The sequence below is a fragment of the Hemicordylus capensis genome, chromosome 2 (assembly GCF_027244095.1).
Source record: "Hemicordylus capensis ecotype Gifberg chromosome 2, rHemCap1.1.pri, whole genome shotgun sequence".
Taxonomy (NCBI): domain Eukaryota; kingdom Metazoa; phylum Chordata; class Lepidosauria; order Squamata; family Cordylidae; genus Hemicordylus; species Hemicordylus capensis.
In genome coordinates, this window is record NC_069658.1 from 186,017,623 (window position 1) to 186,043,628 (window position 26,006).

The 26,006-nt window shown below is 46.3% G+C and overlaps 1 protein-coding gene and 1 long non-coding RNA gene across 5 annotated transcripts in view; one reads left to right on the forward strand and one right to left on the reverse strand.

Annotated features, from left to right (window-relative positions):
- Positions 1 to 3,669: 3,669 nt before the first annotated feature.
- On the reverse strand, positions 3,670 to 18,378 carry LOC128344787 (uncharacterized). 4 transcript variants are annotated; one of them, XR_008316045.1, is made up of 3 exons: positions 18,288 to 18,378; positions 6,980 to 7,120; positions 3,670 to 4,176 (listed from the first exon to the last, which is right to left on the reverse strand). It is a non-coding gene; the product is annotated as an uncharacterized LOC128344787 (long non-coding RNA). The 4 variants fall into 4 exon arrangements; XR_008316043.1 differs by lacking the exon at positions 18,288 to 18,378 and adding an exon at positions 10,237 to 10,379; XR_008316044.1 differs by lacking the exon at positions 18,288 to 18,378 and adding an exon at positions 9,432 to 9,564.
- Positions 7,395 to 26,006, forward strand: part of FGD1 (FYVE, RhoGEF and PH domain containing 1) — a 68,218-nt gene continuing 49,606 nt past the window's right edge. Inside the window, exons 1-2 of the mRNA XM_053295662.1 lie at positions 7,395 to 7,527; positions 9,716 to 11,132. Of these exons, the coding sequence (XP_053151637.1) occupies positions 11,003 to 11,132 (130 nt within the window). The 5' untranslated portion in view covers positions 7,395 to 7,527; positions 9,716 to 11,002. The remainder of the gene's footprint in view (positions 7,528 to 9,715; positions 11,133 to 26,006) is intronic.

Here is a 26,006-nt window from a genome sequence, read left to right on the forward strand (position 1 = left end):
ATTGTTTTTAAAAAAGCAGAAATTGTGAATTAAGTTAAATCCAAACAAGACGGAGGTACTGTATGTAGGGGGTCAGGATCCGAGAGATGGCTTAGAACTGCCTGTTCTGGATGGCGTTACACTCCTCTTAAAAGACCAGGTTCATAGTCTGGGAGTGCTCCTGGTTCTCAAACTCTCCCTGGTCTATCAGGTTGAGGCTGTGGCCAGGAGTGCTTTTTATCAGCTTCGGCTGATATGCCAGATATGTCCATTCTTGGAGATTAGTGACCTTAAAACAGTAGTACATACGCTGGTAACCTCTAGGCTTGACTACTGTAATGCACTCTACGTGGGGCTGCATTTGTATGTAGTTTGGAAACTACAATTGGTGCAGAATGCGGCGGCCAGACTGGTCTCTGGGTTTACCCGAAGGGACCATATAACACCAATTCTAAAAGAACTGCACTGGCTGCTGATAGGTTTCAGAACGAAATACAAAGTGCTAGTTATTATCTATAAGGCCCTTAACGGCTTAGGTCCAGGGTATTCGAGAGAAGGCCTTCTCTGTCGTGAACCCTGTCGCCTATTAAGATCATCCAGAGAAGTCCGACTACGGGCGCCGCAAACCCGTTTGGTGGCAACTCAGGACCAGGCCTTTTCTGTGGCTGCCCCAGGGCTTTGGAACGTGCTCCCTGCTGAAATAAGAGCATCTCCTTCTCTGTTTGCTTTTAGGAGGACCCTGAAGATGCACCTGTTTTCCCAGGCCTTCGACTGAGATATTTTAAAATTTTAATGTGTTGTTAATGTGTTTTTATCTATAATTTTTATCTTTGTATTCATTTTTAATTTGTTATATTGTGTTTTAATTCTGTAAACCGCCTAGAGATTTTATACTAGGCGGTATATAAATTCAATAAATAAGTAAATAAATAAATAATCATATTTTGTTATTGTTCTCAACAGATTTTTAATCCTCAGTGATCAGATCAATAATTCAAAAATGATATAATGCCCAAGAAAAGCAGATCTTTCTCAAATTCAAATTTACTATGGTTTCAAATTTACCATATATGGTCATTATACAATAAAATTAAAAATGTTTGAAAATGAAATCCTAAGAATTCTCCATAGTTTAAGTTATTATTGGCCAAAAGCCAATAGTGGAGAGAATTTTGGGCCAGGGAAACCAGGTTGAATCTCTGATCAGGTAAGAAATGTCATGTGTGATCTTAAACCAACCACTATATTTCATTCTAACCTGATTGTTTTTAGCCTACTTTCCTTCAGGAAAGTAAGCTTATGAAATCATCTAAGTTTATGTGCATGTGTGTGTGTCCCTATCAACTTCACAATGGCTGGGCCGATTTGAACCCAATTTGGTACTGTTGTAGGGACACCTCAGTGGCATAGTTTGTGATGATGTCATCCACCCCAATTCAAGATGGAGGATGCATGAATGTTTGAGGAGCAAGTGGGCTAACTTGTGAACTGCCTGAATGAATTGAACCAAATTTGCTACAGCTGTAGGGACACAAGGACACCTAAATGGTGTAGTTTGTAATGATGTCATCCACCCTGATTCAAGATGGTGAACACATGAACATTTGAGGCACAAGTGGGCTAACTTGTGGATCACCTAACCAATTTGAATCAAATTTGGTACAGCTGTAGTGAGTGATACATAGGGACACCTCAATGGCATAGTTTGTGATGATGTCATTCACCCCAATTCAAGATGGTGGATGCATTAATGTTTGAGGTGCAAGTTGAAATGAAATGAAAACTTTCTAACTGATTTGAACCAAATTTGCTACATAGGGATACCTCAGTGGCGTAGTTTGTGATGATGTCATTCACTCCAATTCAATATGGAAGATGCGTGAAAGTTTGAGGTGCAAGTGGGAAATGATGTGGATCAAATTTAGTACAGTTGTAGGGACACATAGAGACAGCTCAATGGTATAGTTTGTGATTATATCATGCACCCCAATTCAAGATGGTGGATGCATGAATGTTTGAGGCAGAAGATGGTAATTATTATTTAAGCGTATAGTGAAAAGAAAGTAGTCAGATTCGTTCTTACCATAACTTCTTCCCCCCCCCCCCCCCAGGGTTTCACATTTGTGAGGGAAAGTATGTCACCCTGAATCCCTTGGGGGGTGGGAATGAGATACAAATGTCATAAATACATTTTTAAATTTTTTTGTGACAGTGCAAGGGGTTTCAGCTATTATATTACTGGCTGCTGGGGGAGTGAGAGAGATAGGCTTCGGCCAGGTTCAGAGGAAAGGAACAGACAGATGGAGCTCGGGGGCAAAGCAGAGGCAGGTAGGTAGTATGATTTCCAAAGGTAGCAGGCAGAGTCAGTCAGTGTGACTACTCACAGAAACAAGTTGCTCAAAGTGAGGAACCAACTCCAAAGCAACATTTATATAGGGCCAGTCAGACTTCCCCAGGTGACCTGGTCCAGTGGGGCTGATGAGCTACAGTATACCTCTCCGGCCATTACTGGGTGATGCTGCAGTGCAGCAACGATAACACAAATCACTACCTTTGCATGAGAGCTACCCTAGCGATTTGGGGAACAAGGGGCCTGAGGCTGGCTGTGGGAGGCCTCACTTGAGGCTGCCTCCCTGGCACCTTACAGAAGGAGGAAGGGATGGAGAAGCAACCCTGAAGAAGAGGAAATAGCAATGGTGGATTAAAATACTCTTAACATTTGACCGAAGACTAAGGGAAAACATGGGTGTAGCATCCATTGGACAAAGGGGGACAAAAGTCCCCAGGCCTGGAGGATCAGGGGGCCCACAAGGCTCTCCCTGGCTCAGGGACAGGGTGTGCCCTGCCACTGCCCTTTCAGCTGGGTGCTATGTGAGCCTGGGCCCCTCCTTTTTGATCTGTTCTCCCCAGTGACTCCCTCTCTCCCTCCTTCTCTTTCTCCTTCTCTGGGCACCCACTTCTACTAGCCCTTTCCTTTCGCCTTCAGGAGCTGCAGTTCTCCCTCTCTCTTCTCCCCACTTCTGGGTCCTCCTTCCCATTCTCCTCCAGCCAAGCTAAGGGCAGGGGTGGCGCCGCCAGAGCGGCTGTGGCCTCATGGGCAGGGCACTCCCATCCTTTCCAGGGAGAGAGTGGCTGTCTCGCTTCTTCCCTCCCTCCCTCCCCACAGCAGAAGGCGGCATGCATATGGCAGGCATGCCAGCCAAAGGGGAAGCTTGCGAGCTTGTGCCGGCTGCTCTGACAGGCGGGGGTCGAGGCAACGGCTGAGAGGGGAGGGAGGGAGGGACACACATGCTGCTGGGCTTGGCAGCAGCTGCTGACTGTGCAGGGGCCATCGCACTTTGCTAATTGCCCTGCCTCTTGTGTCTGATGGCAGACACAGGGGGCATGGCTTGTGGCACTGGGCCACATGCACGCCAGTGTTCCCTCTAACAGGGATTTTTAGATGTTGTTGACTACAACTCCCAGAATCCCCAAGCAAAAGCCATTGCAGCTGGGGATTCTGGGAGTTGTAGTCAGCAACATCTGGAAATCCATTAGAGGGAACAGTGGTGCAAGCTCCCTCCCTGCACTTTGTCCCCTGGCCCCTGGGAAGCTCACTACACTCCTGAAGGAAAACATGTTTTTATATTAACAAAAGAATCCTAGAATTAAGTGGGCAAGCCAAATGTGGAATGATCTGCATCTGTGAAATGTGCTTGCATGTCAAGCTACATTTGTGGGTTTAAAAAAAACATATTACATTAAAATACTTATTTCTATGAGCTCTGTTCCTCGCAAATAACATAACTGAGTACATTTCATATGTATTGTCCTGATATCTCTTACTCCCAAAATACAAACATGTTCAGAATTTCCAAAACTCTGCACATAATAGCAAGTGCAGTTTCCAAGTACATTAGTGTGCCAGCTAAAATATGTATTGATGGTTGGTGAGCCTCAGTTTTGGACACAATGCCCTGATCCAGCAAGGAAGAGCTGTCTGTGGAAAAAGGCTTCGGTGTTCATAGGATAAAGCTGTAGAGATCCAGATGTATATCACGATGTACATCCACACTGTGATACTCATCCAGATTGCACTGAATTGGCTGGATGTGTTCTTTGAGGCAGAGGGGATGCCATCAGGTCTCTCACAATCTGACCTGCATGAAGACCAGTCCAGAGGCTTCAGTCCTGCCCACAATTACACACAGATGAATCCTATTAAAATCAATGGCATATATACATATGTATTTGGGCAGGATTGCAACCAAATTTAGTATACACCAGCAGCCTGTATACATAATGCAAAAGCAGCTATTAAATATTTACAGCTGGAAGGTGTGCTGTTTGGGAGGCAGGAAGAAAATAGCAATATAGGCTGCAGGGTGATTCAAGGCCATGTGGAAATTATAGTCTATGGCTCTTAAATGGCTTCTCATGTGTCACACATCTAACTTGGCTCTTAGAACTATGCAGCTGTCATTACCAAACGGGTAGTTGTGTTTACTTGTTTCAAATATAGATATTTCATTTCACAAAGTATCCATAAAAAAGCAAATGTTTTTCTAAAGCTGTATGTATTTAACAACATATGGATGCTCTTGGATCCACTGAGGTATTCGGTTGACTGGAAGATGAGGGAAATTATCTCAAAATTATAAAATATATTGACAAATAAACTGGATATGTGGCAAAATGCATTATCGTTAGAGCTTTATTGCATCCTCATTTCTATGTATTTTAATTGATGCGTACAGTTGATAGTGGATTATAAGGTGAAATGCTTGAGAACAGCCCTGCTGGATCAGGCACAAGGCCTGTCTGGTCTAGACTTTTCACATTGGCCTCCCAGGTGCCTCTGAGAAGCCTACAGGCAAGAGGTGAGGGTGCACCCTTGATCCTGCTGTTGCTCCCCACAACTAGTATTTAGAGGCAGCTTGCCTCTGAGGCTGGAGGTGGCCTATAGCCACCAACTAGTAGCCATGTATAGACTTGTCCACCATTAATTTGTCCAAGCCCCTTTTAAAGCCAACCAAGCTAGTGGCCATAACCACATCCCATTGCAGATAATTCCATAGATTAATTATGCACTCTGTGAAAAAGTACTTTCCTTTTGTCATCCCTAAATTTCTTAGCCATCAGTTTAATGGGATGATCCCTGGTTCTAGTTTTGTGAGAGAGAGAGAAAGATTTATCTCTGTCCACTCTCTCTAAAGTGTGCTGTTGAGTCGGTGTCGACTCCTGGTGACCACAGAGCCCCGTGGTTGTCTTTGGTAGACTACAGGAGGGATTTACCATTGCCTCCTCCTGCTCAGTATGAGATGATGCCTTTCAGCATCTGTAACCTTGACTCATAAGGAAAGTGCTCCAGGCCCCTGATCATCTTGGTTGCCCTCTTCTGCACCTTTTCCAGTTCTACAATGTCCTTCTTAAGATATAGGAACATAGGAAGGTGCCACATACTGAGTCAGACCATGGGTCTATCTAGCTTAGTATTGTCTACACAGACTGGCAGCGGCTTCTCCAAGGTTGCAGGCAGGAGTCTCTCTCAGTCCTATCTGGAGATGCTGCCTTCTGCTCTTCCCAGAGCGGCTCCATCCCCTGAGGGGAATATCTTACAATGCTCACACTTCTAGTCTCCCATTAATATGCAACCAGGGCAGACCCTGCTTAGCTAAGGGGACAAGTCATACTTGCTACCACAAGACCAGCTCAGATATGGTGACCTTAAGGACACTGTAGAACTGGGAAATGTGCAGAAGAGTAAAATAAATTCATAATTTCACAAACATCTGATATATATTTAATTCTCTAAGCCATACCTGTGGCTAATCCCATGTGTGGCAGCTCTCGCGAGAGTTCATGAGCAAAAGAACCTGATTGGGCAGTGGGGATTCCATATGTAGATAGGGAGAAGGAGCCTGTGAGAGCAGAAGCACCATGGTGATTGGGCAGTGGGGATTCCCTATATGCATATAGGGAGGAGGAGCCTGTGATGGTTAAGGTCAGTTGGAATGCAACTGTTACTGGTTGGAAGATGTTCTTGATTGTAGAGGAGAGGATTGTGGGCAGGGTTCTGCAAAGAGAGGGGTTGTGAGGGAGGAATGAGCCCCTTCAGGAGAAGGAGGCTGCTGTTGTGTGAATTAGATGAGGTAACAAGATGAACAAGATCTGTTAACTCAGGAAGGGACAGAGAGAGAGAGGAAGAAGGAAGGAAGGAGGGGAAGAGAGACAGGGGGAAAGAGAATGGAGGAGAGAGAAAGAGAGATAGAGGGAGGGGAGCCGAGAAAGAAGGAAGGGCAAGGGATGGGCCCAAGCCTGTCAGTGTCCTAAGGGGAAGGAGTGGCCATGGCGGCAGCAGCAAGGAAAGACCCGGTCAACCACGGCTGCTGTTTGGGCCATTGGTGGAGGGAGGCAAGCAGGCAAGGGACGAGCCTGGGCCAGTCAGCGGCCTGAGGGCAATGAGCAGCCATGGTAGTGGCGGCAGTGAGGAAGGGCGGGGTCAACTGCTGCTGCTGCTCCTGTGGGGAGGAGCAGGAACAGGGTGAGAGTGACAGTGGAGAGGACTCGGGGGATAGGAGGCTGCAGCTTGGCCAATAGGTGCCAGCAATGCTGCAGCTGTGACCAAGACAGGTGAGGGGGATGGAAGCAACTGGATAGAGGAGGAGGAGGAGTAGGAGTGTGGCTCAGGTGAGGGTGGAGAGATCTCTGAGGTGAGGGGGGCTGTGGCAGGGGTGAGGGGAGCAATCAAGTACTAGCGCGCAGATGCTCTGCGTGGGTTAAGCTAGTATATCTTAATGTTACAGGGTTATTCAGTTTTATTCCCAACTTGGAAGAGTGAAAGCAAGTGATCTTGAAAAGATGGCAGAGGGAAACTAGTAGAAAGAAAATTTCTGGGTTCTTGGGGTCTGCCACCAGCTTTGGTCTTGTACTGTCAAAATACAGAGACTACAGACAGCACAGGACTTCGAAACACTTTAAGTACATATAGAGAACAGGAAATAGCCAGGATTCCACTCACCAGCTGGAATTTCATTCAGAAGCCCAAATCTAGAGAAGAGAAGCAGCAGAGAACAATCCAGTGTCCCGTGTAGAAAGGTTGCCTTTGAAGAGTCACTCAGACCTATATGTCACACGATCCCACTCTTTTTCTGGGAGTGATCTGATGAGATAGTGTAGAATTCGGGAGGGAAACAGTGGAAATCAGATCTCTGGAAAGGGTGTCAAATTGGTTTGGAGAAAGGGGGAGTCCATAGTCTATTTTAGGCTCTGATTCTGAGACAGGAAAAGCATGGCTGGTGACCAGTATTGGAATGATTTGTAACCATTAAGCATAAATAAGCATATGTGTTATTTTATTTATTTATTTATCTATTTATTTATTTATTTATCATCATCATCATCATCATCATCATCATACCATTTTCCAGCAAGAGGTTCTCAAAACTTTACATAGCAAAAACAGTGAGAAAGTCTACCTGAGAATCGCTGTGTACAAAGGGTTTTTTTTTGTAATTTGACCAGAGAGCAAAAACCAAGTTCCTAGCTGTGGAGAAATTTAAATTAATGGTAAGAAATTACATTACATATAAGGTGGCGAAGTTTTGCTCTAATGCTATGTGGTTGCGTCAGTTTTTTACTTCATGCATATGTTCTTCTACTAAATTTGTAGTTTATATTTATATTTATTGTTAGCAATTGCTAGTTAAGTCTTTGATTGGTACTGTATGTGACTGATATTTTATTATTTTCTAGCAACTGTTAACCTTTTGTAGGATTTCTTGAGTCTACCTTTTAAAAATTGTTTTCTAAGCTGACCATGGGTCGTAAATAAAATATCTATCTATCTCTCTATCTATCTTAAAGGTAAGAAAGGACATGGTGTTAAGTAGCAAGGCATACTTCAGATGTGTGATTACTGGATGGTGGGCTGCATTGTGCTTGTTGGATCACCATTTTTGTTGGCCTGGTTTAGCAGAAGAGAGCCCTCATCATTGCAAGTAGAGTTTTCGTAAATTCAGTGCTTGACATCTTTGGCAAGAGAGAGCTGCCAAGACAGACACAGTAGACTTCATATTAGAGAGGATGAACATTGCTAATATAAAGATGACCACGTTTGTTTTACTTCTGCTCTCTGCCTTGTCAGGAACCTGTGTATTCTCATTAATGCTGCAGACTTTGTCACTCCTCCCTTCTCTCTTCTTTTGCTTCACATCCAGCCTGCTGGAGACATCTGAAGCATCTGAAAGCTTGCAGACTATTTTGTGACGGTTTAGTTGGCCCAAATAAAGATATTGCCCTACTTTGGCATTTTGATGTTATTGTAAACATTGAAATGTTCGGGTCCATAGGCAATGCATTCAGAGGAATTAGGAGGAAAGTCAGTCAGCATGTATGGGGTTTGAGAGGTCCCTGTAAGGCCAGAGAAACACAAGCAGCCTCAGGCTAAGGGAATAATTGCAGGGTCAGCTCCAGGTTCCAGGGGTGGCCCAAAGACTTTGGGCATCTGAGGTGCCGGGCTTGGCTACTTCCCTCTCCTGCTGCTGGGGCATGCCTTCATTCGCCCCACATAGCACACCTGCTCTCCCCACCACCATAATGTGCTTTTCCCACTGCCACTGTCAGAGCACATCTTTTTTCTCTCCACCCCTGCCACCTTATCCTTCCAGAAGAGGAAGTGGAGGAGAAGAGAGGAGCGGTGAGGAGACGCAGTAGCCCAAGGATTCTCAATGTTGGGTCCCCAGATGTTATTGGACTTCAACTCCCATAATCCCCAACCAAAGGCCACTGGGGCTGGGGATTATGGGAGTTGAAGTCCAATAACATCTGGGGACCCAACGTTTTTCTCCACCATTTCACCTTCCTGGAGGAGGAGAGTGGGGAAGAAACTGCTATGGTAGTGTGGGCGGTGCCTGTGTGGAGCGCGTCCAAGTGTGGCAAGAGACAGAGAAGAGGTGGCAGCAGCAGCAGGCAAGCAGTTAGGTGGGGTAGTGCCCACAGCAGTGAGGATGCCCATTGCCCCCACCTGAAGCGGCCACCTCCCCTTGCCTCACAGAAGGGCTGGCCCTGCAGGGAAACCTCAGCACACTGTCCTCCATGGGCCTTCTCTTACCTGGGTGGACCCCCAGAGTTGCTCTGCCACCCCCCCACCCCCACCCCCCCAAAGGCGGTGGGTACAGAGGTGGACTCAAAGATCAGTGGGCTGTGAGGGTCATCAGCACTTACCAGCTATGACGACCCTGCCCGAATAGGTGAGCTGGAGGGTACCACCACACTCTAATGCCCAACCGGACAGAGGGGGGCTTTCAAGGCTAACTTCTGACAGGAAAACCAAGTTGCCACAAATAGCAGAAAAAGCAAGCTGGGTATTTCTGCCTTCACCACATAGTCACCAAAGGGAAACTGCTCTCTTGCCCTGCCAGTTCACCTCCTAGCTTGGCAAAAGCAGTGTTCTATGCCTTTAAATAACTTACATTGTCCACAGCTGTTGTGGTTTGCAAGCATGTTATCTCTGAGGGAGAGTTTTCCCCTCCACTGTGTGTAGGGCAGAGGGCTGGTGACTGTTTAGGGTTGTTTTGAAGGCTTCAGAGAAGGGTCTGCTCCCCCGCACCAACCTTCAAATAAAGTTGACCTCTAATCCCGCCCCCCCCCCAAGGAATCAGTTTAGTTTCAAGAGCAGTTAAAAAGAAGCAACTGACTTTAGCTGCCAGGGCACAAAAATCTAAATGACGCTATTTTTATTATTTCTTATTATTAGTTAAAAGTAGGATATAACCGCTTGAAGACAGCAGAATTTACAAGAATGGACTTGGAACTCGATTAAATTGTGAAATTTTCTTGGAAAACTTGAGAACCAGAACTTCCAAGACTCTTAACTCCCGTTGAAGAAGAGAGTAAAATATCTTGGAAAAGAAACAGAGATCGGATTTTTACTGTTTGTTTGAACCTTGCTAGAAAGAATCTCTGTACTATTAAACAAACATGTGACTGCTTTTCTGGAGAGGAAGGGGAGAAAAAGAGACACACACCCCTCCCCATGGTCACATAAAAGACTGCGGGGTATCTTGAGGAATGCAGAAATCAGAAACTACGAACTGAGTTTAAATGAATCCCAAAGTCATTGAGGTGGGCGGGTTTGAGGGATCCAGCGTGGTCGTGAAATAATCGAATACTCAGGATTTGGCAAGAAGGGATGATAAAAATCCAAGCATTTGGCCTGGCCACCCAAATTTGCAATCCCTAGAAGGGATCAAAGTCTGCTTCTAGTCTGAAACTTACCCAAAAGCAAGGAAATCTGTGGAGGGACGGGAAGAAGGAGAAACCTCAAAATAAACTGACTTCAAAACGATCTGATTTTTCAAACAACAGCTGTTAGTGGAACCCTCCCAAGTGCGAGGAAACAAATTGCCAACACCCCCTTTTCCAGCCTTTTTGTCAATATCCTAGGGCTGCAAAACGCTCCCCCCACCCCCAATTCCCTCCTCCCTAGGCAGCAAGGGCCAATCGACATTCATGGGTGTGTGTGGCTAATGAAATCCCATTTCTATCTTTTTTTTTTTTTTTTTTTAAACAAGAGACTGAAGAGGAGGGTTTGAAATATTCTTGCAAGCAATCTGCTCTCAGCGCTTGGCGCTGCAGTACGAAAGAACCAACCCACTCAGCAAGGAGTCTGTGTGGAAAGGGAGGAGAAAGGTGGGGGGTGGATTTAGCAGACACTCCAACGTGGATAAGCTTTCAAGCCTGCTCTCTGATACATTCCTGGCCAAGGCGATGCTTATTGCAAGAGCTGTGCTGACTTGTTGCAAGGATCTGTCTTAAAAGAGGGGGGGAAATCAATCCACAGACTGTTCATCTGTTCCCTCAGCGCCCCCCCCCCCGCTTTGCTCAAGCGTGGATCTATAGTCCATTTAGCTGCATTCAAATCCACTCTGATTTTGGAGGAGATCTGACAATTTGATGGGGACTAAAAGCAGCTTGGTGTTTGGGGGGCGATCTCGGGGGGATTTTGGAGGGGACTGAAGAGGGGTGGATTTGCAGTGCAATCATGCAGAGGGCCAGCGTGATGGGAATGCCTAGCCCGGAACCCAGTGGATCTTATTCCCAGCAGTTCAAAGCCATGAGGTTCTCCTATCACATCGAAGGGGGAGCAGCTACTTCACCCCAGATCCGAGCCGGTAAGAGCGAGGGGATTGTGGGGGGGGGGGACGGACTTCCTTGAGTGGGGGGTGTCATCTTTTGCCATTTTCGTAATATATGGTAAGGGTTTAGTTCCTGCCTTTAAGTCTGAGCGGAGGACTTGGGGGCGGGGGGGGGTGGATGGGGGAAGGATTTCTGGTTTCGGTTTGTACCTCCCCAGGGAAGGTGTCTTAATGGTTACAGCAAGGGAAGGAGCTTGCCTCAGCAGATTCAGCAGCTGTAGGTTCTGTTCTTCGAGCTCGAGGGAGTGAAGTTCAGTAGTTAGAGCAGAGTTCCTTGAAGGGAAACTAGTGTCCGTGGGGTTTGGGGAATGTGTGTGTGTGTATGCAGAGGCTTGAGAGAAAAGAGCTCATCCAAATGTGGGTTTTTCATTGCCATAGTTTGCAGCAGCTTCAGGTGCCTGTAGATGTTAAAACTCCAGGGTGGAGGGTGAATGGATTTTATTTGATTTGCTCCATCTTGCCAAATGCTCTGCCTAAACAAAAAAACCTAACCCCGAGCAGTAGAGACCCTGGATCACAGAGGACCTATGCAGCTGGTCCTCGTCTTCTGCCCCAAAGTGCTTACAGTGGTAATGCAGCTCTCCTTTTGCCAAAACTACCCTCCCTGGCATCGTGGCAGTTAGCCCTGGCCTATCATTATAGTAACCCTACAGTTTTAATGCTTTGTTTTTCAAATCTCCAAACCGGCAACAAGACTAAGGTATAGAAGGAAGCTTTGGAACAAAGAGGTATGCAGTTAAGTTGTAATAGAGGTTCAGAATGGGGTGGGCGTTGCAAGAGCCTTAAATGGAGCTTGGGATCCATTTCCATTCTGGCATCTTGTCTGACTCTTCTGGTGCTTCAGAGGAAAACCCAGAGACTCCTTGCTTTGCAGATGTAAGGCATTCCAATCCCTCTTTCATGATCTCCATATTTTTCTAGCCCTAGTGCAGGCAGTTTTCAATCTGTTTATTGGCCATGGTAGTTCAGCTTGCTGTTGTTGGCCTTCTTGGAGACAACTTGCCCCACTCTGAAATTAGCTGATAAGGTCTTGGCTTCCATAGCTTGTGCCAGTGGAACTCATTGCTACTTGCTCATACTGAAGGCTCAGAGTATTTAACAGAATGAATACATGATACATATCTCATGGCTGGGTCATATCAGCCAAATATGACTGCTTTCATATTTGATTTGGTAAGAAATTTCAAGACAAGATTTGGTGTGTTTTCTTTGGATTTAATCCCAAACTGCATCCTGTCAATATGCAAGTGTGAGATGTGAAGAGTGTCTGTGTCTCCCCCACCTCCTCTGCCCGCTGTGAAGAATCTCACACGAGACACTGACACATCTGAATCACTCTTGCAAGTTTGGTATTCTTAGAAACATTCCATCGGTTTTTTTAAAAACACCCAAAAAACTACGTAGGGGAGGGGAAAAAAAATCAAAACACACTTTCCTTGACAATGGCTGAAAATATGATCAAAGAAAGGGGCCTCTCTCCCCCCAGCCCCTCCCCCAGGATAGTTGGGATGGGCCATCTCAGATTCCGGGCACTGGGCCTGGTGCTTCAAAGTGTCAGTTACCATGCCTCTTTCCTTCATAGCTTCAGGCATCAGTCTTTAATGGGAAGGTGGTGTTTTCTAGAGGCTGGAATAGGATGCTTGGGGCCCCCAGTAATTAATTGGTTTGTGTGTTTAGCAGCATCTAAGTGGACCATTTTCTGTCCTCAGTTTTGTTCCCTGACACAGAGCAAGTCCTTCCCATCTCCACCCCTTTCCTTTGTTGATTCAGACTAGGGCCAGCTTTGTGTCTTTGCTGTGTGCCTGAGCCAGCACCTTGTGAGACTGGAATCTATAAGGTGGATGCAGCCACAAGGTGCAGAAATTGTACAGGCACAAGCATTTCGTTTATAAAATCCATTCAGTTTTGTTGAAGCAGTTCCTTTGTGTGTGTGTGTGTGTGTGTGTGTGTGTGTGTGTGTGTGTGTGTGCGCATATCCAGAGGTAAGAGTACACTCAACTGCATTATTGTTGCTTTGTAATAGCACTTGCATGTCCTCTCCCTTTGCTTTTTTCTTCCCTTGAAAGCATGATTTCTCCACTAGGATATACTCCCTTCCCTGTGCTGGGGACTGGGGAGAGAATCCAGGAATCTCAGTTTGCAGCCCTCCCTTCTTTCATATCATGAACATGAACCCATCCACTTCTCCCTTGAGCAAAAGGTGGGAAGGAAGCAAAAGGCAGAAGGAAAAGAGGGTTGTGTGTTGGCTGCCCCAGTGATCCAGGCCAGGATTGCTGGGTGGCAGTGACATGAGAATTATGTAGGGGTGTGAGTGGTAGGCAGTTACTGCTGGAAAGGAGTGGTGACTTCTGATTTGCTTTGTTTTTTTTCTCTTCATTTTCTTAAGTCTGCCTGTCTGGCTCTGTGTATTTTACACCCATCCAACACAAAAAGAAACCCAGACGGGTCTAAACACTTCAACTGAAAACTGGCTATTCTGAAAGATTGTGCCTGTGTGTGTGTGTGTGCAGTTGTGCTTCCATCTTGCAACCCAGCTTTTCAGCCACAAAGGAAGCCTTGGTTTGTTGCTTTAAAGAGGAGTTGGCTGACTTGCCTTGCTTGAAAACAAAATGCCCTGCTTGAAAGGAAGTCTGTTGGAAATCCTGGCTGCTTCAGGAGGTAGCAGCGCCTAGTAGTTAAATGTGACTGGGAGCCAAACAGGACTCTTGAGCTCTCTCCCTCATTCTCTGGGATCTGATAGGTTAAAGCAGAAGGATGCGGGAGCTGACTTTGTGGTTCAGAGAAGGGATGGAAATTTTGTGGTTTGAGGGGGAGGGTCAGGCAGCTGGACTCCGATTTACTGAGTTGAGCCTGGAAGGGAAGTGGTAGAATTCGGGATTAAGGGTTCACATGTGTCTCAAACTAATGTTCAAATGCTCATGACACTAGTGCCTTGTGATGACTGGAGGAACTTGAGCTGTGTGGGACCAGAGGCCACCCAGCTTTGTCCCTTGCCCACTTCATCCACCCTTAGTGCCGGATCTGACTCTGATCTCCCTCCCCCATCCTCCCTCATTACAAAGCCTTGAGGAACGCTGCTGGGCTGACATAAAAGCAAAGCCACATCCTGGCTCCAGAGAAAGCCGCAGGGGGACTATCTGGGGGCCAGAGCCCAGCTCAGGACAGGAGAGGAAGGCCTGGTTCTTCAAACCCCTGCTGCAGGAGATGCATGCGGTCTAAGTGGAATAGGGAGGCCAGGAACTAGGATTATTTGGCTGGTGGGGAGGAGCAGTGGGAGCAGAGGGGTTCTGAAAAACAATGCCATAGCAAGCTTCCCTTTGAACACTTTCCCGGGAGCAAATCCTGATGAACACAGTGGAACTTCTAAGTGAACATGCATAGGATTGGCCTGGAAGTCAAGGGAAGTATGCACATCTCAGGTGTACTTTAACTCAGCTGTTTGTCAGCACTCCCTTAACTATAGCCTAGGGCAAAGATATCCGAGGAAACGGGTCATGGGGAAAGGACCCAAATGATGGAAGCAAAAAGTAAAGAGCCTAAAAAATAGGACTGTCAACCAATTTAAGAAGTTTTTGTTGTCTTGTCTCCTTTTAAAAATCAATATATTAATTAAATTTAACTACATGTGCCTATTACAAAATCCCAATATAAGTACCTTTTTGGAGGTATTGAAGATAATGTGAAGCAACCTGGTTGTTGGATTGTCGGATCCTGGAGTGGGTAACCTGTTTTGGATAGGGTTGCACTCCCTCTGAATAAGCAGGCTGATAGCTTGGCATGTATTCCTTGATCTGGCACTGCTGGTGGCAGTGACCAAGAGTACATTTTACCAGCTTTGCTGGTATGCCAGCTACACCCTTTACTGGACAAGTTACACCTGGCTTGGATCATTCATGTCCTCCAGACTTACTTTAACATGCTCTACATGGGACTGCCCTCGAAAAGCCTCCAGAAGTTTCAGCGGGTGCAAAATGCCCCCACCAGGTTGCTGGAAGCAAGTCAGAGCACATGTTACTCTGGTAATGTTCAATCTGCACTGGTTGCCTGTTTGCTTCCGCTGGGCTGAAAGCAAGCTGTGGGCTGTTATCTATAAAGCCCTAAACAACTTTGAACCTGGTTATCATAAGGACCACTTTCCTCCATGTGTACCCCCTCATTTCTGTGGAAATGAGCATATTGTCTTTTTGTTCCTGCTGCTGTATACTTATATGTGTGTATACTTTGCCTGTGTGTGCATTTTGATGTTTTGTTGTTTTATTGATCATATGAGCTGCTTTGAGTTATTTGTGAGATAAAGCAGGATATAAATAGTAAAAAGTAGTATATTTGACAATTTAGTAAACCAAAGATGCCACATGTTATTAGAAGCAAAAGGCATCTATAATATTTCCCTTTTCATTCCTTATTACAGTAAGAATTCAAGATAGCATCAATACTGCTGCATCCAATCTTTAAGGAAGAGTACCCTTAGCTCTCAGACCCGGCAATTAATCATCTTAAAGCCTTAGTTGGTTAATCTGCTGATTAAAGCTGGCAGCCCTATGGGGTGGCGGGGTGGGGAAAGGAGGTTGTCTTAAGGATTCTGTCACCCGTCTCCAGCACTGATCATCAGCACAAGGGGTCCTGCATTGCTTTCAGGGCAGGGGATGGGATGGGTGGGCTCTGGTCCTCTGCCTCTTGACCTATTCAAGTCTCAAAACATGGTGGATTTGTGTTTCCTTTGGCAACTGCCTGTGCCTTCCTAGCATAACAGAAATAAAATTAGGGGTGTGAAAAAAGCAGTCGGATTTGAAACTGGGACACATCAGAAAGATGCGAGGTAAGCTTATGGCAGAACAGTTGTGAGTCAACACCGGGAGAGACTGAGGCAAAGCGCAGTGTCCATGATAAGACCACCTCTGAGGTAAAATGAGGAAGACGCCTCAGAGGGGAAGTTTTGAACATCATTAAAAGTGGCAGTGGGGGAGCCAGACAGATTTGACCCACGGAACACAGTCCCACTCAGGAGCTCCCATTCATTTCAGTGGGGCTTGTGCAAGAGAACTTTCTTGTGGATCATGCCCTATAATAACTAAAGTAAAGGTTTTCCCCCCCGCGCGGGCACCAAAGTATCTTGGGCTAGCCCTGCCATCTGGGCTGCAGGAAGCGCTCTGGCCCAAACTTGAGGACACCTCCGGGGAGATTCCCTGCTCTCTTTCTTTCCTTCCTTGCTTGCAGTCTGATCAGGCTGGCCCCACCATTTTTTCCATCCATCTGGGTGAGAAGAGCTATCTTTAGAAAGGGGCCGGGCTGGGGAGCTCTGGGGCTCTAGTTCACTGTGTCAGCAGCAGCTGCCAGGCGCTGAGTGGGGAGGGGAAAGCTAGGCCTGAGCTCTAGGTTGGGAGTGGAAGGCCGTTGAGGGTGTGCACTAGATGCTAACGGCCGGAACCTAAGGCTTGCTATGCCAGCAAGTAAAATAATCTAGGATGGGGCGTACTAGCTGCTGTGCCACTGCTGCGTCATTCTGACGTTGCTCTGGCACTGCAGCATTAAGACCATTGTTCTGTCTCTTAATGTAGTTTCAAGGGATTGGGAGAATGTAGCTTTTTGCCTCTTGGATTTGATTTTAAGAAAAAGGGATGAACTGCATTCACGAAAGAATGTCTATCAAGGGCTATTATTTGTGTAAATGAATTAGAACTCTGTGTTCAAAGGCAGTATACCTCTAAGTACTAGATCCTGAGGGCAACAGGGAAAATACTGTCACTTTTTATTTTTAAATTAGGCTGTCTAATTGAAATTAAATTTTTATTTTAAAATTGGGCCGTCTGTCACACGCTGCCTCAAGGCGGCGTACAGCACAACGTATTAAGCAATAAAAACAGCCTAAAAGCAAATATAACACAGATATTTCATCAGGCAAGCTACACCATTAAAACCAGCCGCATTTAAAAGCTGTAAACAAAACAAAAGGAATATTTAAAAAGGGACACTTCAGTTATAACAAGCCAGTGTAGCCCCCTGCTCTCCAAAGGCCTGAGTAAAAAGCACAGTCTTCAGCTATCAAGAGAAGGCAGGGAGTATAGGGAGTGAATGGACATCCCCAAGGAGAGCATTCCATAATCTGGGAGCAATCTTTGAGAAGGCTTTGTCCCATATGCACAACAAATAAACTTCGGCTGGAATCGAAAGTAGGGCCTCCTCCCCGGAAGATCTGGTAGGGTAGGTAGCTTCAGTTGGAAGCAGACAGTCCTTTGGGTATCTAGGGCCCAAGCCATTTAAGACTTTAAAGGTAATAACCAGCACTTTCAACTGGACCCAAAATGGAAGCTAGTGCACCGGCAAATAGGAAGCCAGTGCAGGTCTTTCAAATTAGAGGTGATATCCCGCCTCCTGCCGGCCCGGTGTTCCTGACCACTGCATTTTGTACAAGCTGCAGCCTGCAAGTACTCCCAGGGCAGGCCCACATTCTGTGCATTGCAGTGATCCAGAAATGATGAAATGAAGGCATGGGTGACAGTGGCTAGAACTAGCTGCTCAAGGAAGGGTTGCAGCTGGCGCACTAGCCAGAGCTGTGCAGAGGCACTGCTTGTGTACTTCCTGGGGCATCTGTCTGACATCTGTTGGAAACAGGATTCTGGACTGGATGGGCCCTTGGTCCGATGATCCACCAAGGCAATTTCTTCTATTCTTATAAAACACAATAACTTAGGAAAAGCCTCCATGTTCAGAGACAGTCCATTTTTGCTTATTTGATAGTAGGAGAAAGCAACACGAGACAAGCTGTCACCTCCGTGATCTGCTTGCCCATTTCTTAGAGGCATTTGGCTGACCAATGTTGTAAACATTAGGTTGGATTAGATCAGGGATTCTCAAACTTGGGTCCTCAGGTGTTATTGGACTTCAGCTCCCATAATCCCCAGCTTCAGTGGCCTTTGGTTGGGGATTATGGGAGTTGAAGTCCAATAACACCTGAGGACCCAAGTTTGAGAATCACTGGATTAGATGGATCCTGATGCAGCAGTTCTTATGAAGCGTTTCAGGATGGAGATCCTTCTTCAGGATGCTGCTTACAGGGGGCTTCTGCTTTTCTGTGGGCTTGGGGAGATGAGAAATAAGAATTGTGCAAAAACCATTACAGTTTAGGATTACCTTAATTGTGAGGTGGAGGCAGTGCCCCTGCAATCCAGACTCTTCTGTCGGTATCAGTAAATTTGTGCTCTCTACCCCTCCCATCCAGATCCTGCAACAGGAAAACTCAAATTGTTTAACCAGAATAAATCATACTAATTAAGAAGATCTTCATGTATAATATAAATTATGTATTAGGGGGCTATAAATAGCTAGGTACTGTACAAGAGTAAAATCCAAGAAAGAGTCTGCTCAATCTGCAAAGACAGGCAAAAGGAAGGAAAAACAGGAAGATGCTAATAGGGGAAAAATATAACTGTTGTTTTTACATAATTGTTTCCATGGTCTAGGTTTTCAAATAGTTTTGGTACTTTGGGAACGCTCTAGAAGAATGGAAGGAGTGGAGGGTATATAGAGCCTGGATGGTGAGAGTGGGGAGGACAAGGAGCTACAAATCAACACTTTAGTTCTCCCCACAAAGTACATGTAATTGTATTTGCTTTTATTCATCCCTTGTTACTCATGCTTCTCCCATTCTTTTGATCCCTCTGTTACTTCCCCCACCCTTGTATCCTTTATAAATTTGGATTGTAAGCTCCTCAAGGCAGGGACTTGTATTTTGCTTACTTATTCTGAAAAATGCACTGATGGGGAAGGGTAGAGGTTGCATGGGAGGGGACATCTGGCAACACTGATAGGACCAGAAATGTGGTCGTCAAAATGCCCAGCCAGCATTCTTATGGGTGAGGAAGCTGGGGTTCCTGCAGTTTCTAACTACTCCTGCCATTCCAGCACCTGGACTGAAATGATCCCCCCCCCGCGACACACACACACACACACACACACACACACACACACACACACACACACACACCCCTATTGCCTCTTCCTGTTCTGTGAGTTGCGAAGGGTTAACATAACCACCCACCCCCAACGCATACAGCAGAACAGGGTGAGGGCAGGATACATCCTGCTGCACCACCCACATTTGGCTTCTCTTCTCTCCCTCCAACCTTTTTCCTTTTTGCAGAACCCTTAATATGTTCCATATGGGCCTGTCATGTGCACAGAAGCTTCCGATAGCCGTGGGGTTGTAGTTGCTGGTGGAATGGACAGGCAAAAGATCCTGAATCAACCTTCCCTCTGGCTCTAATCCCTTACGCTGCTTCTAGAGGGTTCCTTGTTTTTACATTGCGTTGCAGCTGACCATGGGAATGAGGGGTGCAACGTGCAAGCGAATGCATGGATCTCCATTTGCCGCCACCAAGCAGTGCTTATCCTGGATGTATTCCAGGGTTGTTCTTATGTGCTCAGATTTTATTTCGTATATTTAATCTGGAGAAGGCATAATGGAGGTCAGCACAGACTTGGATTTTGTTTTTGGAGTGACGAGGGGGAAGGCTTGCGGAGGCCTCTTGTGTAGTCATTGCTCCTAACATATCATGCAGAGTTAAGGAACCTTAGCAGGTTTGCACTAACTTAAAAGGAACTGCTTTCCTCTTTCCAGATCTGAGCACCGGCATCCAGGGGCCTTGTACATTCTGGGTAGATGTCCTATGGCCAGACTGCCATCATGTCTCTTGTTCCTGCTTGGAATGGGTGCTCTGTAATTTTTACAAGCAGGCCTTTAATTTTCTGCAAGCTGGACACAGTCTGAGAGAGCGAGAAAGAGAGGCTTGTAGGGTGGAGCCTGGAGGTAAACTGCAATCAGCTCAGACTTTTAAGCAAAGGGAATTGCCAAGGCCCTGATGTGGAGTGCTGAAATGTCAGTCCTTTGGATTGGGTGGGGAAAGCCCCAGGATTTATTATTCTAGCCAGCTAGACTCCTTGCCCCGGGGTCTAAGTCCCCCTATTTCTGGCTATGTGGTAGGTCATAATAGCTGTAATATGTGCATTTTCTTTGCCAGATCTGCCTGTTATGCCAGTAGTGCTAGAAGGGCTTGGGAAGTCCGGCAATAACTTTACAGTGTCTTTCACAGTATTGTTTTGCAGAGGTTGCTTGTCTAATATGGATGGATGACCAGATTCTGTGTGTATGGGTTCATATTTTGATTCAGTCACATTGGACATATATATTCTAATTCAGTTATTAATATGGATTATTTATACCATGAAACCTTTTAACTCTCCTGATACTTGACTCCTGTAAAGTTCAAGGGTGGATTTTGCCTCACCCTTTCAACTTGCGTTTTTTAATAACTCAAAAACTAGTTTCTTTATGAGACTCATTAATCTTCTCCCACCCTTTCAGCTCTTGCTTTTTGGTGGTATGGAGTTTGTAATCATTATTGATGATTAAACAACAGGTTTGTTGGTGATCTTCCAGATTAACAGAGAATACAAGGGAGAGAATGCAGAGAATGCAGGTAGTGAATGGGAGAGAGACACTGAAGTATTGTCCAGTGTAAAGATTTCCAGTGGTCTCCAAAGCAGTGAAATGATCAGTGCTTAATTTCTGAAAAAGAGAGGAGTTGAGGCATAAGCCTGCTTCAAAGCCTTGTTCCTTAATCCTAAAGAGTTTTAGAACACGTTCTGCTTACTCTGTGAAGGAAAGGCAGCTCTGCACATGCTCAGAGGCACTTTTCTTTATTGCTCTTTCACATCTTCCTTTTTTTGCTTATATTACTATGTAAAGTGACATGTACACTTTGTGCAATATAACAGAGAACATCTAACCTCTGGTGATGAGGACAGATGGTCAAATGGCAGCTATCTTCTACTCTTCCCTCTCCACCAGAGAAATAAGAAACCTAGCTAGCGCTGTCCTTTTTTAACTTAAGGTTCTAAGGATCTTTCCAGATGGTGACATTCTAAAGGTCTTTCCAGAATCTTAGACAGATTCTAAGGGTCTTTCCATGTGGTGACATTCTAACACGACCTTTGAGTCTCATGGACTGTCAGACAGATAGCTCAACAAAGCTACAGGATGTGCAGAATTTGTAGAACTGGAAAAGGTGCAGAGGAGGGCAACCAAAATGAACAGGAGCCTGGAGCACCTTCCTTATGAATCAAAGTGATAGCATCTGGGGCTTTTTAGTTTGGAGAAGAGGCGACTATGGGGAGACATGAAAGAGGTGTATAAATTATGCATGATGTGGAGAGAGCGGATAGAGATAAATTTTTCTCCCTCTCTCCCTCTAGAGCTAGGGGTCATCCCATGAAACTGATTGCCAGGAAATTTAGGACCAAAAAAGGATGTACTTTTTCATACAGCACACAATTAATCTATGGCATTCTCTGCCACGAGATTTGGTGAGGTCCTCCAGCTTGGATGGCTTTAAAAGGGGCTTAGACAAATGTATGGAGGGCAGGGCTATCAGTTTCTAGTAGTCTTGATGGCTATAGGCTGCCTCCAGGCTCAGGGGCAAGATGCCTCTGAATACCATTTGCAAGGGAGCAACAGCAGGAGAGAGGGCGCGCCCTCAGCTCTTGCCTGTTTGGTTTTTGGAGGCAGCTGGTGGGCCACTGTGTGAAACAGGATGCTGGACTAAATAGGCCCTGGGCATGATCCAGCAGGGCTTTTCTTATGTTCTTAGATTTTGTCATCCTGCAGTTTTGTTGAGCTATCTGTTTGACAATCTGTGGACCCTGTGCCCTGGCACAAATTAAGCCCTGCCCGAATTCTAGACAGCCCCAAATTGGCCCCCAATCTATTCCCGCAACCTTGTTCCTGTGTAGCCTTCATGCCCCTTTCTTCCTCCTACCAACACTACAGGCCCCAAGTCCCACACAACTCACAGCCATAGCTGCCATGACTAGTGCTTTATTTGTCTTTAGTTAGAGCTGGCTAGGCAGCTGGAAGGCACACTTAGTAGTTAGTGGGTTTCGCTTGTGCTCAGTCTGGCTGGCAAGAGGACTGGCGACATGCACAGGGTGCCTATAGATAGAAGCAGTGCATTGAGCAGATTCTTCACCCTGAAGATGCCGGAAGCAAGTCCTGGAAGAAGGGGGTGAGGCAGGCCCTTTTGGAGGTGGATAAGGGAGCAGCTGTCCTGGACCTTCCAGATGCAGGTGCCCATAAGAACACTGACGATGAATTGGTACAGATAAGAGAAGTAAGGGGGTTCTCAGAAGAACATTCAGCCAGGGGCGTAGCTAGGGGAGAAGCGGTCCATGTTCACCCCTCTGTTCGGAGGAAATAAGGAGAGCTGGAGCTGAGGGGCCCTCAGGAGCTGGGGCTCCCGGGTTCTTTGAACCCATTCGCTCAGTTATAGCTACACCCCTGCATTCAGCCCTATCCTCCTCCCAGGGTCTTCACTAAGAGGTAACTGGGGTGTAAGTGCTTGCAAACAAGGTGGGAAAGAGGTCCTGGAGAGGAGATCTGGTCTTGTGGTAGCAAGCATGACTTGTCCCCATAGCTAAGCAGGATTTGCCCTGGTTGCATTTGAATGGGAGACTTGATGTGTGAGCACTGCAAGATATTCCCCTCAGGGGATGAAGCTGCTCTGGGAAGAGCAGAAGGTTTCAAGTTCCCTCCCTGGCTTCTCCAAGATAGGGCTGGGAGAGATACCTGCCTGCAACCTTGGAAAAGTCACTGCCAGTCTGTGAAGACAATACTGAGCTAGATAGACCAATGGTCTGACTCAGTATATGGCAGTTTCCTATGTTCCTATGTTTCCTATGTAGGCCTATCCAAACACACCCACAGTGTAGGGAAAACTGGTGCAGGGTACCCAAGTGAGGCAAGTAAGATGGGGGCTCTTTTGTTCCCCACTCTGAGTGCTGCAGTTTGTGGGAAGGAATTAATTGCGCCAACAGGAAATCTTGCTCTCTCTGGATCGGCTGGCAGTGGCAGAAATTAGCATTCCTGTTCTACCCAGAATCCTTTGTGTGACAGGGTGACTCCCCTCCCCTCCCCCATGTCTACCGGGTGACAGCTCTATGTAGGTGACTCCTGGACAGATTTGACACACATACTGCCGATTGCACAGCTTTGGATTGGCAGGGAGACTCGGAGCCTTATCAGTCTCTGGCAGGTGGGGAGTGGCAGTTGTGTATTCCTCCTCTCCCCCAGCCTCTCCCCCTCACCGCAAGCACAGAGCGAATGTATCCCTTGTTTTAAAGGTGCCATGGCCAGGATTGACATCTACTGCTCCCTACTTCTCCAAGGGGAATATATTAAAGATATTACAAAACAAAAAAACCCTTCCTGTTTTTTAAGCCCTTCCAGCTTTAGTTTTGGTTAATAGAGAATGGGGATCAATATTTTTCCAAGTGTCTTCCTGTGTAAGCCATGTGGGGATTTTCCTTGTGACCCCTGATGACCCATGCTGGCTCTGGGTTCCTTTTGACACCCCCCCCCCCAGTCCTTGCCTTCGCCTTATCCATATCAGTGTCTAATCCCTGCTATGAGACTCATTAATCTGTTTGACTCAGCATGGCTTGTGTTACTAGGGATAGGTGGATTATGAGGGGTTTTTGGGGGGTGGGGCTTAAAAGCCCTGCAAGAGCTGTGAGTAGAGCCCCAGGCTCCGATAGCAATGGGGGGCTCAGGGGGTCAAGACCCTGGAGCATAAGGACTCTGGTACCATCTGTTCCTTTCAGTTCACAATGCAGATGGGATCAGCACTTTAATGGAACAGGTAACCCTTTGGGGATAGCGCTGGCTCTTATTTCTGTGAGGTGTGGGAGGATAGGAAGGGGAGGTTCTATTTGCCACTTGATCAGCTGCCCCTATCACCAGAGGTCAGATGTTCATTATTACATTGCACCATCAGTCACTTTACATAGTAACATAAGCCCAGAAATTTACATCCTAAATTTCGAAAGTGGAGAGGCGAACAAAAGGAGAGGTCTGGGTAACGAGGGATTCAACTGAAGCAATTGCAGTTGTAACGTTTTCTGTTTCTGTTCCTTCTGAGGGCTAAAACAGGAGCCTCCCCCTAGCACCCCGCTAAAACTGTCTGGAAATCCCTCCCCCAACTTCTCCCAGCTGTATGGAACTGGTTATAGTTATTGAGCTATCAAGGGAAAGCCCTCCTTGCATGTTCCAGGGTTCAAGGAGTCCTGGTATTGATCGGGTCCTCCGAGGCTGAGCCTTAGTGAACCCTGGCTCAGAGTCAGATTAATCCCAGCCTCGCCTCCCCAACGTATGTGGAACAGCCTGGAGGCTCACTTCTGACACTGGGTGTGGCAGGCGCAGGAAGTGCAGCAGGCGTGCCAGAGCTGGCAGAGCTGTGCCCCATAGGTGAGGTCACCCGCAGTGCAGCAGGGGGTTAAGGTGGAACCGGGAATCTTGGGGCTTGAGAGGGAAGGTCCTTTCCATTTCTGATCGCTATACATTATATTATCTGTGTCTCTGAGTCCGTCTGACCCTTTCACATAGTACTGCAGATTTTTGTTTGAAGAGTAAGGAACAGAAGACAGTTGCACTTACAGTGAGCTGAGGTGCAGTGACATTGTGGAATTAATTGCAATTGGATGTTGTAAGTCCCATAATTGAGGGTAGGTAGATCATTAGCAATTCGTGGTTGCACACTTTGTTTTGAACTGCAAGACAGGGACTGGGAATCAGGTGGGCAGTGAGATAGGCGGGGTAGGGTAGGGATGGAGGATACTGTGAGGATTTGTACTTGTGAGCACTTGATTCCTTCTGAGTGAATTTGTCACTCTGAAGGAAAGCTGCAAGCAGAAGTTCTAGATTTGTGGATTTGACAGCTGCGGGGGTCCCAAGCAAACACTGTTTTGGTAAATCCCTTTATTCAGGGGTGTTTTTTTAAAAAAAGGAATTGTGATGTATTCATGTATTTGTCACTTTTAACGTGCTTTACAAACTTTTATTATGCCTTCACGCGGTAGTTCATGGTAACTCCGAGGCATGCCCCTATTATCCCTGTGTTATAGATGGTGAAATTAAGGGCTATCTCCGTGGTCAAGTCCTCCGATGTTGTTGGACTACAACTCCCATTATCCCTAGTCAAAACAGCTGCCATTGTGGCTGGGGATGATGGGAGTTATAGTCCAACAACATCTGGGGACTTGACTTAGAGAGCCCCTGGGTTAACTGCCTGTGATGGCAGCAGCACAGGTTGCTGTTGAATCCATGTAAACTTCAGTGGGGGAATTAAAGCAGATAATTTGTAGGAGTGGGAGTTGCTGACCCTTTTCCTCCAGACACTTTCCTCTTACAATGTCCACTGCACTGTTGCTTTTCTCCAGCAATAAGCCCTGCTGCAAGAGAAGCAGTTGGGGGCTTGGGTCGAAAGCAAAACATGGTGGACAAGAGGAGGCTTCTGCACCAACCGCTTCTCTAACTGAAGTTGTACCTACCCCACTTTATACAAATTCAGCGTGACTCATGCCATGTGCGAATATGTGGTTCATGTCACCATCGTTTGGTTAGCCCCTGAGCAAAAGCAAGTTGCACAAGTCCAGTGAAGTCCAACACTGGCTGTATTGGCTCTCACTGCTGTATGTAGTCATAGTCTTCTCTCCTACGTTGGAACGTATATTGTGTATTGTGCCTAGTACCGAGTAATTCATAGCGATGGATATCTCTTTGCCACAGAGCTCCAAATGGATACTAACCATATGTGATGAAAGACACAGAGGTGCTACTGCACCCTGTCTCTTCCTCCCTCTTCCTCATTGTATCTAGTTGAACACAATGTATGATGTGGTGGCCAAGCATTGTGCATTGTCCCACTTCTCCTTCCCATCATTGGCTCATAGGAACATAGGAAGCTGCCTTATACCAAGTCTGACCATTGGTCCATCTAGCTCAGTATTATCTACATAGAC